The sequence below is a fragment of the Colletotrichum truncatum genome (assembly GCF_014235925.2).
Source record: "Colletotrichum truncatum strain CMES1059 chromosome Unknown Contig_0005, whole genome shotgun sequence".
Taxonomy (NCBI): Eukaryota; Fungi; Ascomycota; class Sordariomycetes; order Glomerellales; family Glomerellaceae; genus Colletotrichum; species Colletotrichum truncatum.
The window spans coordinates 2514297-2527842 of NW_027222402.1; the positions used below are offsets into that span (position 1 = coordinate 2514297).

Sequence of the window (13546 nt, forward strand, 5' to 3'; positions counted from 1 at the left end):
ACCATGGCTCTCTATTGGAGGTGCACGCCACTTGAGGCCAGTGAGGCCGATGAGGCCAAAAAAGATACCCGATAGGGAAAGGGCTCTGAAATCGACCACTAGTCAGCTTACGGCTTTAAACTAGGGATGGCGGGGTCAAACATCCCACCATGATTTTTATTTTTGTTTTTATTTTTGGACAACGGCTGAGGAAGTCTGATAAACCTTGCCGATCCCTCAGATTGAGCGTGGACATATATCTACAGGCTTATTTCCTACTTTTGCTCACCGACCGCTAGTACTTTCTGCATGTAAACACAGCCTTTTCTGTCTCATCGGACTACTTCTTCTTTAAGGATAACCACAGATGTAGGTGACAGCGGCGCCGCCGTTCCAGTGTGATGTCATTGAAAGTAAAGGGAACTCTTTGTTATGCAGCCCCAATAGCCCGCAAGTATTAACACAGGTTTGGCTCTCCAGTTTCAAGGTGACATATTTATACTGGTACATGTTTGTTTTACAAGCAAAAACTTTACATATCAGGGGAGCAAGTCAATGGGCAGACTTGGACCATTCGCAACAGAACACAAAATACGAAACGAGAAACTCCAGTCGCCTTTGTAAAAGAGACTGTCCAACTCCAGCCTACTTTCTTAAATATACAGAAACAAATGATGTGAAATATGTTAGTCCATGATCAAAGTCTCCATGTGGAATTCCTGTACCACGCGCGGTATGCGTGCCACTGCGTGTGCATGTTGACACACCAGAGTTCATCGGGTCTCCAGTGAAATGCCCCCCCGCTGCTGCCGCGTTCGGCCGGGCTGGGTTTTCCCTTCCTCGGGCGCCCCTTCACTTCTTTCCTGCCCAACCACGGACCCCCCCTTCCTTTCCACAATTTGTTTCTCCGAAACCAAACTTCAGGCTCATCGGATTTTTTTCTCAACAGAGATCTTTCTGAACTGCTCCCTTTCAAGCTTTGCAACCTCTGCCTATCTGCACACTTCGCTTTCTGATTTTCTACCCCGCGTCTCCTACCCATACCATCTGACATCATGCCTCCTAAGAAGTGGGGTGAGTAGCTTATTCCTGCCTTGTCCCGCACACACGCACACAAATTATCGTCAGAGGCAAAATGTCGCGATGATCTGTCCAGACCGGAAACCGCGACCGTTGCCGCCCAGCCCACCTCAAGACCCCACCGCAGCCGGACTATAACCATGCCTTACTGACAGCATGTTTGTCTATAGACGAGGAAGAGAGTGGTGAGGAGAGCTCCGGCCCTAACTCCCCTCCCGTTGCCGCCCTCCGCCGCACCAAGTTCGACGACGAGGAGGACGAGGACGACGTATGTTGACCGAAACCCGTATTCCACTACGCCACATGTATGCTGACACTTCCATGTAGGTTCTCGACTCCTGGGATGCTGCCGAAGACTCCGAGGTCGAGCGCGAGAAGGCTAAGAAGGCCGAGGAGGCCAAGGCCAAGGCTGCCGAAGAGGCAAAGAAGAACAAGAAGTCCAAGGCCCAGCGCATTGCCGAGCACCAGGCTGAACGTGTTCGCCGCGCCGAGGAGAATGAGTCTGATGAGGAGGAAACCGAGGCTGAGCGCCGCGAGCGTCTTCGTCGTACTGAGAAGGAGTCCGACATGAAGCACGCCGAGGATCTCTTCGGTGATATCGGTGTCCCCGCCGGCCGCAAGGCCACCCTCGCCGGCACCGCCGTCCAGATCGATCCCAACGACCCTACCAAGACGGCCAACATCGCTGATATGCCCCTCTTTAAACCCGTTACCAAGACTCAGTTCGAGCACCTCCGCACCACGCTGGCGCCCATCATCGCCAACAACGTCAAGAAGGCCCACTACGGTCTCTTCCTCCAGGAGTTCGCCAAGGCCCTGGCTAAGGACCTCCCCAGCGACCAGATCAAGAAGATTGCTTCCACCTTAACCGCCCTTGGTAACGAGAAGATGAAGGAGGAGAAGGCCGCCCAGGGTGGCAACAAGAAGAGCAAGGCCGCCAAGACCAAGGTTTCTGCCGTCGTCAGCCGTGCCAGCGCCGCCGACACTGAGACGTACGAGGATGACGCCTTCGGAGAGTGAGTTGACCCCCTCGGAATCTCTTGCTGTTGTCGACATGCTAACTCCCCCTTAGTGACGACTTTATGTGAAAGAAGAGGGCAGGGTTGCATCATTCTTCCACACCCAGCGTCCGGCCCCTTACAGCTCCGTGAGCCCGCTGCGTGCCATCAGACCTGGCGCGCCTCCGTACCGAGACTTGCAGCAGCGACACATTGCAGTTTACCAGCGTCGCTGCCGCGCACCCGGCTGCGCCCTGTGCAGGTGGGGAGCAAGGAGACTTGAGGGCTTGCAGGTTGTCAGGGGTCGCTGGGAAGTGGTTGAGAGGGAAAAGGTGTTTGTGGGCTGATCAAAATGGGGCCGATTCGGGCGGACGCTAGATAATCATGAAAGGTGTTCATCGTCTACTCCATACCGCTGGAGCCCAGCATGCTATACAGCGTTTCTCGCATGATATAAGGAGCAAGGCCATTCATGAATGACGGGTAATGGGACTTGATAGAGCAAAACACGATAGATTTGAATCATCAGGCGTGCATCTGCAGGTACATCTGTGTTGAGTTGGTCCCCGGTGAGATATGTCACGGAAGACGCTGGATCAAGACGTTAGAATTAGTCTACATACGATGATCCCATATTGACATTGTACCATGTGTTATTCAGGCTTTTCTCGAACGTGTGACAAATCTTGGTGTCCCGGGGGTGCTTTGATGAGTCGCTTCCTGTACAACATTAGTAGTGTGGCATGTAGGTGAGCCGCCCAGAGACAGAATTCTTTTGGTGAGTGGATTTAAGAGTACTAGGCTTGCAGCTTCTTTACATCTCGGATAGCTCGAGTTTGCCTCGCTACCCATCGGGATGCTGCTAATCTACATAATCCAATATCGTCTACAGGTGCCAGCGTTTTGGCGCAGGGACACTTTAGTTTCCAGTATGTACCAAGTCGCGATGTCCATCAAGAGCCGTGGTGTTCGATGTACCATCGCTCTCTCATTAGAAAGAACGTCAGCTGGATTTAATCTCGCGCCGCCATTTTCCAAAGTGAACAGGGTAATCCAGCTATTATGTAGTATGTAATTTGCAGCTGGGCGTTACCGACCCAATTTGGAAACCTACCAACTCGTCGCTCCAAACATCGGCCTACTACTACTCCACAAACGAACATCTGTTGTCAAGTGACACTACAAACGGCATCTTCGGAAACTTCAAGCGAAGGATTCCCGAACGGCATCTCTAGATGGGGCACTTATTTCACTATACATACCAAGCAGTGCGCAGCTAAGCCTCTCCTACCATGTGACGGCGTAGCCAGCATCGTTTGCAACCGATATACCCGCAACATATCGGCAAGCCTCCCAGACATAAGCACCGCAGGTTTCAGAACGCAATGCGGAGGTTCAATGCCTAACCTACCCTCCGTGTCTAATTAAGGGTGAACAGCTCAGCAAACCGGCAAAGTAACGCCCTTTAATGCCTCGCTCCCAACATGGTAAACAATCAGCCCACGGCATGTTGCACCTGCCCATCAAGCGCATGAGAAAAGGCTACGGGAGGAGGAGGAAGAAAACAGGCTTCTGCCAACGTCGAGCTTGCTGCGCACCACACCCAGGAACAAGCTTCGGCCCATTATCTGGAAGCGGAGGGACCCTGAACGCGCTAGGACAGCTGGCTTCATATCGGATGTTATGCATAAGTTTGAGTCACCCATGGGGTCGCGAGGAGGAGGAGGGAGGAGGAAAGTGGGGATGACATGGTCGCGTTACAGCACGAGCATTATTTGGACCCCTATGCGGACGACGTGGACGTCATGCGCAAACATCATCGCGTTACCGTAGGCGCGGGGTTAAAGATCGCGTGTAATGTTTAACTGTCATGGCCACAGGAGGTGGACAGTGCATTCACACAAAGACGTAACCAGACGTGTCTGCAATAGGGGTATCAATTAATCTGTTCCCTCTCCCCTACCAAGCTTGTATCCCATCTATCGAACGGAACGCCTCGCCTTCCAAAATAAAAACAATGAAGGAGTGAGTGGTTTGTTGCTCAGCCCTTCTTCCATGAGTGTGAAAAATGCCCGTCCGTTATATGTACATGGCCGTTCCCCTTTCTATACAATTGCAACGCCCGTCTTTGAAATCATGTGCTCGTTAACACACCCGTGCTCTGGTCCGAGCGAAATAAGAGAGGAGAGGAGAGATGGACTAGATGACGTTGCCAGCCATACCCATGAAGAGGGCGTGAACAGCAAGACTCAGAGTCCAGAAGCCGACCTTCTTGAGGCGGCGTACGCGGCTCTGCTGGTCCTCGACGTCGCGGGCAAATGCCTCGTAGGTCTCGGCAGACATGTCGTCCATGAGACCGCAGTCGAATATGGACCAGCTTCCGTCGAAATCACTAGCGCGCTTGACTATGCGGCAGGTGATGGGTATATATGTTTTCTTGGCGTTGATGTAGGCCACAATAGGGCGAACAAGAGCCTGGTTGATGTACGAAATGTCATTCGTAAACAGAGGCACGGCGGCCTTGACATCGTTCATGTGAATGCGCAGGTCCATAATGAGGTATCTTCGGTCCTCGTCTGCCGAGTCTGCAGTTGCCGACTCGGTGGATTCTTCAGGGTCTTCAGGGTCTTCAGGGTCTTCCTCGGTCAACTTTGGTGTCGCCTGGGAGAGGTGGCCTTCAGTAGGTGTTGGCCCCAGAAGATCCGAAACAGGGCCTGCGAGGAGATCCTTCTGTAGAAGGCGCATACGGTTTGAGATGACGACATCTTCGAGTTGGTCATAAAAGTCCGACATGACCTTGGTGATGCCCTCGTCCAGATCAGCGGGGAACATGACATCCGCTACAATGTCGACGTTTCCCTCATAAATCCAACCAAACGGTCCTTCAACACCTCGGTTGAGATGGTCAATCTTGAGGCCATCGATACGAAGACGACTGAATTTCTTCCACGCAGACGGTTCGCCAACATCATCGGCAACGTCTCCATTTCGGCCTGCCAAAGTGCCGTGTACCTGGCGGGGGTGAATTGTGAACAAAGAGCCGTCAAATGATCCGGACATGTGTGTCGCGGAGAGGAAGTCGTAGAAGAGCCACTGTTTCCTGAGCTGCGGTAACTCGCAGGAGTAAATGCTGACTGAGAACGGCCGGAAGTTGTTTGGTTGGTGAACAGTGACAAGAAGGTCTTCGAGCTTGAATGAATCGATCTCAAAGTCACCGGGCTCGTGAGTGTGTCGGTACGAGAGAGGATCAACTGCCTCATCCGACCACTGCACGGAGGTGCGATCCACTACACCGCGAACTCCCTTGACTTCGACATCCTTTAGGAAGCCCTTACCGTTCCACCACTTCAGGAACGATAGAGTAACGTTGACGGTAGCGATTGTGAGGTCGTACTGGGTGTAGTTTCCGGCATCCTCTTCCAGCGCCTCTCCGTCGGACTCACCATGCTTGCCAGCCGCAGCCACAGCCGCGGCATTCGTTGATGAGCCCTTGCTGACGGAAGACGTAATCTGGCCGGGTCGTCGTGACACAAAAACGTTCCTAAAGCTGATCACGCCATCTCCCCACTTGGGAACGATGGCCGACTCGAAGACTACAGTCACGCCGGCAGACTCAGTAAGAGAATCGCCAACCCATTTCGCAAGAGTTTCTACGGGAGATGATTAGTGGTGTCGGCGGTGTCATTGAGGACAAGGAGAAACATACCCTGCGCAAAAACGGTGTTGATACTGAAGATGATAAGGGAGAAGAAGGTCGTGGTACCGACGAGAATCCAAACCAAATGGCCGAATAGGAACCACGACACAAATGCGCCCCATTCATCAATATTCCACGGCCTCATACTCCTAATTGACGCCCACTTAAATCGAACCTTCATGCGACCCAAGAAGCCGTTGGCGGCAGCCAAAAGTTCGTCCCGGGTGGGTCGATGCGGCATTCTCGGTATGTGCAGATATTTCGACATGGCGGAGGCAATCGACTCGGCATCGGGCTCTGGTACATCGACCTTGCCCTGGTCTGGTGTTTTAGGTGCATCCTGCTTTGGCTGGGCTGTTGCGCCCTTGTTTTCGTCTTTTCCACTCTTGGAGCTATGGTATCTCCTCTCCACTGGGCCAAGTCCCCTTGAATCGCTGTGCATGCCCCGTCGCCATGCTAGCCGGCTTAGCTGGTAGAGATTGGACTTCTTCGCCAGGCCAGCGCTTGCGGCAGACTCTGTGGCAGCAGCGCAGGATATCACCGTAGCTTGGGTGGGAGAGAGGTTGGTGGTGAAGCCGACCAGTAACAGGCCGCTCCCAGTATAACTTCGTTGCGCATTGTGAACATTCGGTCGTGGGAATGAGCGTTGCCCCGTATGTATCGCTCTTCGAAAGGACGCTGCTTTGTAAGAAGGACTGACACAAGGCTGGCCAGTCCTCAAAAAGGTATTCCTCGTCGCAGTGGTGGTGAAAATCGTCCCTCGCAAACCCAGAGTCTGCGACATAGATTCGGAGGCGCAGGACCAGAAGCGACGCCCAAAAAGAGTCGTCGAAGCGTTAGACATTTCTCCAGCTCATCCTGTCTCTTGGTTGAACAGAGAGACAGTCAATGAGAAAGGAAAGCCCAATGATTATCTACCTCCAGTAGTAAGGGAGGGGAAGGAGGGTCTCAACAGGCAGACTGTAAACAAGACACGAGGGAGAAGGGAAGAGAGGCACGGCAATGTTAGCACATTTCATGCGCTCATGCGAATGTGACTGAGATGCAAAGCTGGGCCAGGGAAGCGCCTGTGAAAAGTCATCCATGACGCGCTACCAACAGCTATACCTCGCTGAACCCGGCAGGACCCGTTCCAAAGGTACCTTACGTATGGGGCGTCACCTAACAGAGCACCTCATTCTGAGTAAATGGAAAAAAAAAAATCAGCAAAAAGCGATATGGCCCGTGCACGACGACCTAGGCCCTTGCTCCCATGAGGTACCTTTAACGCTCAGTGCACGGTGGTGGCTTGTCTCCACTTCTTGTGTCCATCTTTTCTTTGAACGGGCACGCCGCTTATCGATAAGGAACACAAAATTTTGGGAATTCGGCGATAAATCGATATCGGTCTGCAATTGGCACCCGCCGCTTTTTTCTTCACACGACCGCCTGACCCCCGCTGCCAGACCGACTCGTCCCGACACACAAACCGGAGTTCCTCGACCGAAAAAAGAGACCGATTTTCGAGCCCTTCCGTTTTCTAGCGATCTAATCAACTCGCGATATCCTCCACCCCCTCAGTCGCCCATTATGCCTGCCCCGACCGCCAAGCAGGCGGAGATCGCTGCCCCGCCATTCGAGGCTCCCCTCCAGGAGCCTCAGCAGGACGAGGAACTTCTCCTCGATGCGCCGACCGCGCTGCCCGAGGACCTGGATGCGATCTTGCCCAGCGTGCCCCATAACGGAGAGGAGGGCGAGATGGTTGTCGACGAGGAGAACCGCCCGCGCTTTGCGCCTGCCAGAGATATCGTGCGCCACCCCGTACTCCCCCCCCAAAGATTTCTCAGTAGCAGGGACTGACCGTTACCTCAGGACCCCATTACCAGAATAGAAACCCGCAAGGTCCCCGTGCCTCCTCACCGGTTCACCCCTCTTAAGTCTGCCTGGCCCAAGAGTACGTGCCCCTCCTGGATCTCGGTCTGATAACCCCTTCTGACGATGCGCCTGCAGTCTACCCTCCCCTTGTCGAGCATCTGAAGCTACAGGTGCGCATGAACCCCCGCCGGAAACAGGTTGAGCTCCGAACCTCCAGGCACACCACCGAGGATGGTGCCCTGCAAAAGGGTGAGGACTTTGTCAAGGCCTTCACCCTGGGCTTCGACGTCGACGATGCCATTGCGCTGCTGCGTCTGGATGACCTTTACAGTAAGTCCACAGCTCTGGTCACTTATAGCAAAGACATGAGAGTTTCTGACAACCACAATAGTCGAGACCTTCGAGATCCGTGACGTCAAGCAAGTCATGGGTAACGAGGCACAGGGTCGTGCCATTGGTCGCATAGCAGGAAAGGACGGCAAGACGAAGTGTACGTTTCCCTTTTCGAGGCTTCAACCGAGGGCAAAAAAGAAGGAAGAGATTCTGAACTGACAATCTACGTGTGTAGTTGCCATCGAGAACGCCAGCAAGACCCGTATCGTCCTGGCCGACAGCAAGATCCACATCCTCGGCGCGTACAAGAACATCCACATGGCCCGCGAGTCCATTGTGAGCTTGATTCTCGGAAAGCCGCCTTCCAAGGTCTACGGCAACCTGCGGACGGTTGCGGCGCGCATGAAGGAGAGATTCTAAGGTGGCTAAAAGACGAGGCCAAAAGCATCAAAGCTGGGATTGGAAATCAAACAAAAAGTGAAATGGAAAAGAAAAAAGGACAAATTTTGGGGTGGTTTAATGATGGCATGAAAAAGACATCCTGTCATGGACTCCGGCGTTCTGGGCATTTTAGAGATTCCAAATCGTTTTGGGCAGGGGACAATATGACAAACATTTGAACAAAAAGATTTATCTCCTACAAAGGGGAAGTGTTAAAGAAGCCCACCGGTATATTGAACGAATGGGGGGCAACCTCTGAGATGTTAAGTTCACAAGCTTATCAAAATGGGTTACTAACAGAAAGTTGAGACTGAAGACAGCGTCGTGTCCGTTAAGTCATTTCGCGCCAGAAAATGCGACCTAGCTACCTATCAGCCAAGACAAGTTAACTACATCAGACACCGAAGCAAGTCTTTTCCCAGAGCTGCAATAGTCACCACAACATAGCCACACTTACTGACCTGGCAAACACCCGTGAAACTTACCCCGTAGCCTTTCAATCCTCAGCTATCCAAGTTCAAGAAATTGCCCAAAAAAAAAGACTCTTTCCCTGCTGGTAAATGTCGAAAGTTGTCACACTCACAACACAGAACCGTCTACAAAGCAAACACCACTTCAGCTCCGTAAACCAAACTGCCAGCTTCCGTCATCAAAGCCTAGCCATACCAGGCCAATTCAACTGGACAAACAAAGAGGTAAACGTTCACACACGATAATCAAAAGGTGGAATGAACCATGTCCATAATGCGTTACTCCATAGACGTCTATACGTGCCTACCCGACAAGGGGGGAAAAAAAGGAAGCGACTTTTTACATAATGACCGCTCCCCGGCGGTCAACCTGCAAGACAAAGTCCCCTTATCCAGGCGATCCGTCTCATACGAAAAGAAAGGGGGGGAGGGGGTTTGGTGGTTAAGGAGTCAAAAGCCAACAACTTCTTCCTCTTTTCCCCCTCCGCCTTCTTCATTCTCAACTCTCTAGGTTTGTCTCGTTCACCAAAATAGGTTCTAGAGCTTTTCCTTTATTTAAAAAAAAAAAATCCATCCGGATTTGTTTTTTTTTTTTTCCCCTGTAGCTCTCGTTACGTTGACATTCGCCAGTTCTTTTCTTCTACTTCTTCTACTCCTCGGCATCCTCGCCCTCCTCCTGAGGGACATCGTCCTGCTCGTCGTCCTCGTCGAGGCTGCCGGCGGGCACCTCGTACAGACGAAGGATGGACTTGTTGGGGTCCTTGACGAGGACGTACTTACCGTCCTGCTCGCGCTTGAGGCACATGTCGGCAATGGTGCGGACGATACCCCAACCGTTGGAGAGAGACAGGTTCATCTGGTTGGCGAAGTCGCGGGGCTTCCAGCCGACGACGCCGAGAATGACGTGCTTGTCGTTGGACTTGGGGTTGGCACGAGACACGAAACTGGGATTTTTTGTTAGCTTTTTGTTTTTGTTTTTTACTCTGTTCATGAGGGCATTAAGATGATAGATAAAACGTACCCAAGCTTCATGACATCGGCACGGGCGAGGATGGACTGGACGGTCCACCTGGCGAGCTTGCAGGAGTTGTTCTTCATCTCCGTCGCCACGACCGCACCACGCTGGCTGACGAGCTTCGTCCGCCAGTCGAGGGCGCCACCGCTGCCCTGAGCCTTGCTGTCGAACTCGTTGAGCGCGTGCAGGGTGACGAGCTGGTCGTCGCCGCTGATGGCGTTCTTCTGGACGGCGTCGACCTCGGTACGCACGACCAGGTAGACGTTCTCCTCCTCCTCGTTGGTGGACAGGTCGAACTTGCGGTACTTGTAACCCTTGCTGGCCGGCGGGTCCGTGTCCTCGGACGAGTTGTAGAAGGGGTTGGCGTGGGGGAACTGCAGCTTCTGGGTCTCGTTCTCGATGACGACCTGGTTGGCGAAGTTGTGGTTGATGTAGGTGGCCTCCTCGGCGAGGGCGCCGGGCTGGTTGAGGGTGTCCTTGCTGCCGTCCGCGGCGTCGAGGGGTGCGTCCGCGGCGTTCTCGTTGACAGTGACCATGTCAAGGGCGGCGTTATCGCGCTTGTCGATGAACACCTTGTTGCCCTGCACGGAGATGACAATGTCCCAGGGGTAGACGGAGCGGGGAGAGCACATGAGCATGGACAGAATGCTGTCGGTGGCGAAGATGGTGGCCTCGTTCTTCTCGGCGAGCTCCTGGATCACAGGATCCGAAGAAGTCGTAACGTTGTAAGCAGCGCGGTCGATGGCGTTGAGCCGGCGCTCGGCACCCTTGACGGGGGGCTTGTCGTAGGAGCGGTCGTAGCCGTAGACGAAGCCGTAAGCGTCGAGATCCTCGCCCTCATCGGCGTCGAGGTTAAGCTTGGCGAGGCGGTTGAAGTCGATCTCCTCGAGCAGCTTCCAGTCGGCCTTGATGTTGATGCTGGCATCGCGGTTGCGGGCCGGCTTGTCGTAGTCCTTCCAGCCGAAGCGGCGGCCGCGCTGGCCAGTGTTAGATCTGCCACCGCGGTCGAAGCCGCCGTAGCCCTGGCGGCCGCCCTGCTGACCGGTGCGGTTGATGGCCTGGCGACCACCACGGGTGGTGGTGGCAGCGCCTCCACGCTGTCCACGGCCACGGGTGAAGACGGCGCCACGGCCGTATCTCGTCTTGGTGCTGTCGCGGGTGTTGCTAACGACGGAGAAGGTGGACTCATCCTCGGCGGGAGGAGCGTTGAAGGAGATGGCGTGGCCGGCACCGTAGACCTGCTGATCTGTAAAGGATGGTTAGCGACAATGTCCTTTTTTTATTTTTCTCATCTTTTTCTTTTCTTTTTTTTTTTCCAAATGAGAGAAAGGGAACTTACCACGGAAGTTACGGTTGTACTGCTGTCTGCCTCCACGGCCCTCTCTGTCCTTGCCCTCAGAGGTCCAGTCGGCCATGCGACCGAGCTTGTCGCCCTTGGAGAAGGGCGCGTATGGGACGCCATTCAGGGTGGTGTCGGAGGTGACTGGCGGGCCCCAACCATCGCCGGCCGGGCAAGTCTCGACGAGCTTGACCCAGTCGATTTCCTGAGCCATATTGAAAGCCTGTATGATTTTACTTCGGGACGGGCTGCAAAAGTTCGTAGGGAGTCGATATTAGGCGCTGATGCGGGTGCAGCGGCGGGCAGCGATTCGGCTCTGAGGAAGGAAAAGTCGTCAAGGGTTTGGGTAGTGCGCCTCCTCTCGCCGTCGATTTTCGACGTTCGGATTTTGGTGGGGTGAACTTTGTGGGGCAGAGCGGGCAAAATTTCGATAAAGTGTTTTGACACCTGGCGGCGGCTGACAGCCACTCGTTTCCATGCGACGCGGGGCCACGGCCAGTTTGTGTGTCACAGCTCTTGGTCGAAATGCCATGTCTGTGCAGTGAATATCCCCAAACTGTGCATGGGACTCATGGGCTTCACGACGCAAGGTCATGTTTTAATGTGGCTTTTTCAAATTATTATTCATGTGATCTCTCAAATTTTTAGAACTTGTTATAAATTCGTGGTATCAACAAAAATCCCCAAATGCACTCCTCGTGTTCCCGTTTGAGCACCTCATCGGACCAGTAGTACAGGCTGGTATATACTAAATGCCCTTCATACATCGCTCTATTTACCTCGCCAAAGAGGCGCTGCACCGGGTTCCCATTGACTGGCGGCTTAGTAGACCATCATCTCAGGTCGGGCGTAGAAAACGTTCTCCAGGGCATCCCTGACCTCGAACTCCTCCATAACAGCGCCGAATCTAAGCCGGGGTCAGTCAACATGCACATACACCATGAGAAAAGAAAGGTCAAAAATGAAATAAAATTAAAGGAGGGGGAATAAAAACCCAAAGAAAAATATGAGGAGGCTTAATACATACCCGTAGCATCGGACCTTGTCCTTGAGCTCGTCGGTGAGCTTCTGGAAGTCCTCGGCTCGAAGCTCGTTGACCCTGGGGTGGCCAAGAACCATGCCCCATGCCATGACGGGTGTGACTTCTCCGTCGAGATTGAGCTTTTTGCTGAGGTCCAGCAGAGCTGAGAGACTGCCCTTGCTCACTTCCCACGTCCTCTGCTGGGAGTCCAAGTCTCCGTTGACGTTGCTGTATCCGAATGGAATGTCGGGCGTCAGCTCGGGGAAGGGCGCAGGAGGGCACGATGCCATCAGCGCGTGGCCGCAGGGTTCGCCGCCTGTCTCGCTTGCTCTTTCTAGTAGCCAGGGCATGTGGTTCATGCAGGGTTTCTCGAGACTGTACATACCCTCGATAAAATCGCACTCGTTAGCAAGCCCTTCTTTCCGTTTTTTTAACTTTGGTCTCGATCATGATCGCTCACACCACCCGACTCCTGGTGGTGACCAGACTTGGTGGTATGAACAATGTCTCTTCACTGCGGGGGAGGTGAAAGGTATGCCTTCGAGGGGTGGTGGTTATCGTACGTTAAGACGAAGTCAATGCCCGCTTGCTCAAAGTCCACACCTCTGCCAGAATTCTGCGCCTGCATGTTTTGCACCTGCTGTCCGCCCATCTGAGGAAGGGGAGGGGGCGGGCCGTGTGAATGGGAGTGAGACGGACCGTGAGACGAAGGCGACACCGACGGCGCTGTCGTGGAGGTCATCGGCGGTGTGTAAGCATTTTGGCCGTAGCTGTGGCCGGAAACGCTGGCGCTGGACGTGTAGCCAACGCTGGGGTTACTGACGATGTCATCACCGTAGTGAGACAGAGGGATCCCGTTCTGAGCCAGGATTTGCTTGAGTTGCCTGTTCTCCTCGGCTATCTTATCCTTGTCTTGGGATATGTTGCTGAAGATCTCCTTTAGTCTCAGCACTTCGTCTTCTAAAGCTTTGATATATAACTCCTTCCTCTCACGGTGCGTACTGGAGATGGCGCTGTCAGTAACTGTTGCGATGTGTCGCAGTGACAGCCAGCAAAGGCGATCGCGGCTTACCGTTGCGCTTGGCGGTTCAGTTCTTGTCGCCTGGTCATGGCCGGTTTGCTGTCAGGCTTCGGTCCTCTCCTCTTGGGCGGGTTGCCATCTACAAAAGGTAATTGTCAGATCTAGGCTCGTTGGCATCAAAAGTCAAAGTCCTTACCGCGTGTGGTCCTCTTTTCCGTCAAGGACTTGAGAAAACCGAGGTTGAGCGAACTCAAAGGGCTCTTGTCTTGATCAGAGCCACCGCCCCCGGAACCGGAGC

At 53.6% G+C, this 13546-nt stretch overlaps 5 protein-coding genes across 5 annotated transcripts; 2 read left to right on the forward strand and 3 right to left on the reverse strand.

The window, feature by feature from the left end:
- Window positions 1–1034: 1034 nt before the first annotated feature.
- CTRU02_208763 (translation initiation factor eIF3 subunit) lies at window positions 1035–2147 on the forward strand (the record flags this gene model as incomplete). The annotated part of the gene is made up of 4 exons (XM_036724821.1): window positions 1035–1053; window positions 1230–1327; window positions 1387–2075; window positions 2132–2147. 4 exons carry the CDS (start codon window positions 1035–1037, stop codon window positions 2145–2147), a joined length of 822 nt encoding a protein of 273 aa, XP_036583453.1.
- A 2109-nt stretch (window positions 2148–4256) lies between these two features.
- Window positions 4257–6598, reverse strand: CTRU02_208764 (mitochondrial distribution and morphology protein; the record flags this gene model as incomplete). The annotated part of the gene is made up of 2 exons (XM_036724820.1): window positions 4257–5707; window positions 5764–6598. The coding sequence occupies 2 exons, from the start codon at window positions 6596–6598 to the stop codon at window positions 4257–4259; spliced, it is 2286 nt and encodes a 761-aa protein (XP_036583452.1).
- A 725-nt stretch (window positions 6599–7323) lies between these two features.
- On the forward strand, window positions 7324–8361 carry CTRU02_208765 (pre-rRNA-processing protein pno1; the record flags this gene model as incomplete). The annotated part of the gene is made up of 5 exons (XM_036724819.1): window positions 7324–7542; window positions 7606–7687; window positions 7744–7962; window positions 8000–8098; window positions 8177–8361. 5 exons carry the CDS (start codon window positions 7324–7326, stop codon window positions 8359–8361), a joined length of 804 nt encoding a protein of 267 aa, XP_036583451.1.
- Window positions 8362–9501: 1140 nt separating this feature from the next.
- Window positions 9502–11420, reverse strand: CTRU02_208766 (eukaryotic translation initiation factor 3 subunit D; the record flags this gene model as incomplete). Its single annotated transcript, XM_036724818.1, has 3 exons — window positions 9502–9796; window positions 9874–11113; window positions 11207–11420. 3 exons carry the CDS (start codon window positions 11418–11420, stop codon window positions 9502–9504), a joined length of 1749 nt encoding a protein of 582 aa, XP_036583450.1.
- A 758-nt stretch (window positions 11421–12178) lies between these two features.
- CTRU02_208767 (BZIP-type transcription factor) lies at window positions 12179–12969 on the reverse strand (the record flags this gene model as incomplete). The annotated part of the gene is made up of 2 exons (XM_036724817.2): window positions 12179–12602; window positions 12791–12969. The coding sequence occupies 2 exons, from the start codon at window positions 12967–12969 to the stop codon at window positions 12179–12181; spliced, it is 603 nt and encodes a 200-aa protein (XP_036583449.2).
- Window positions 12970–13546: the final 577 nt, after the last annotated feature.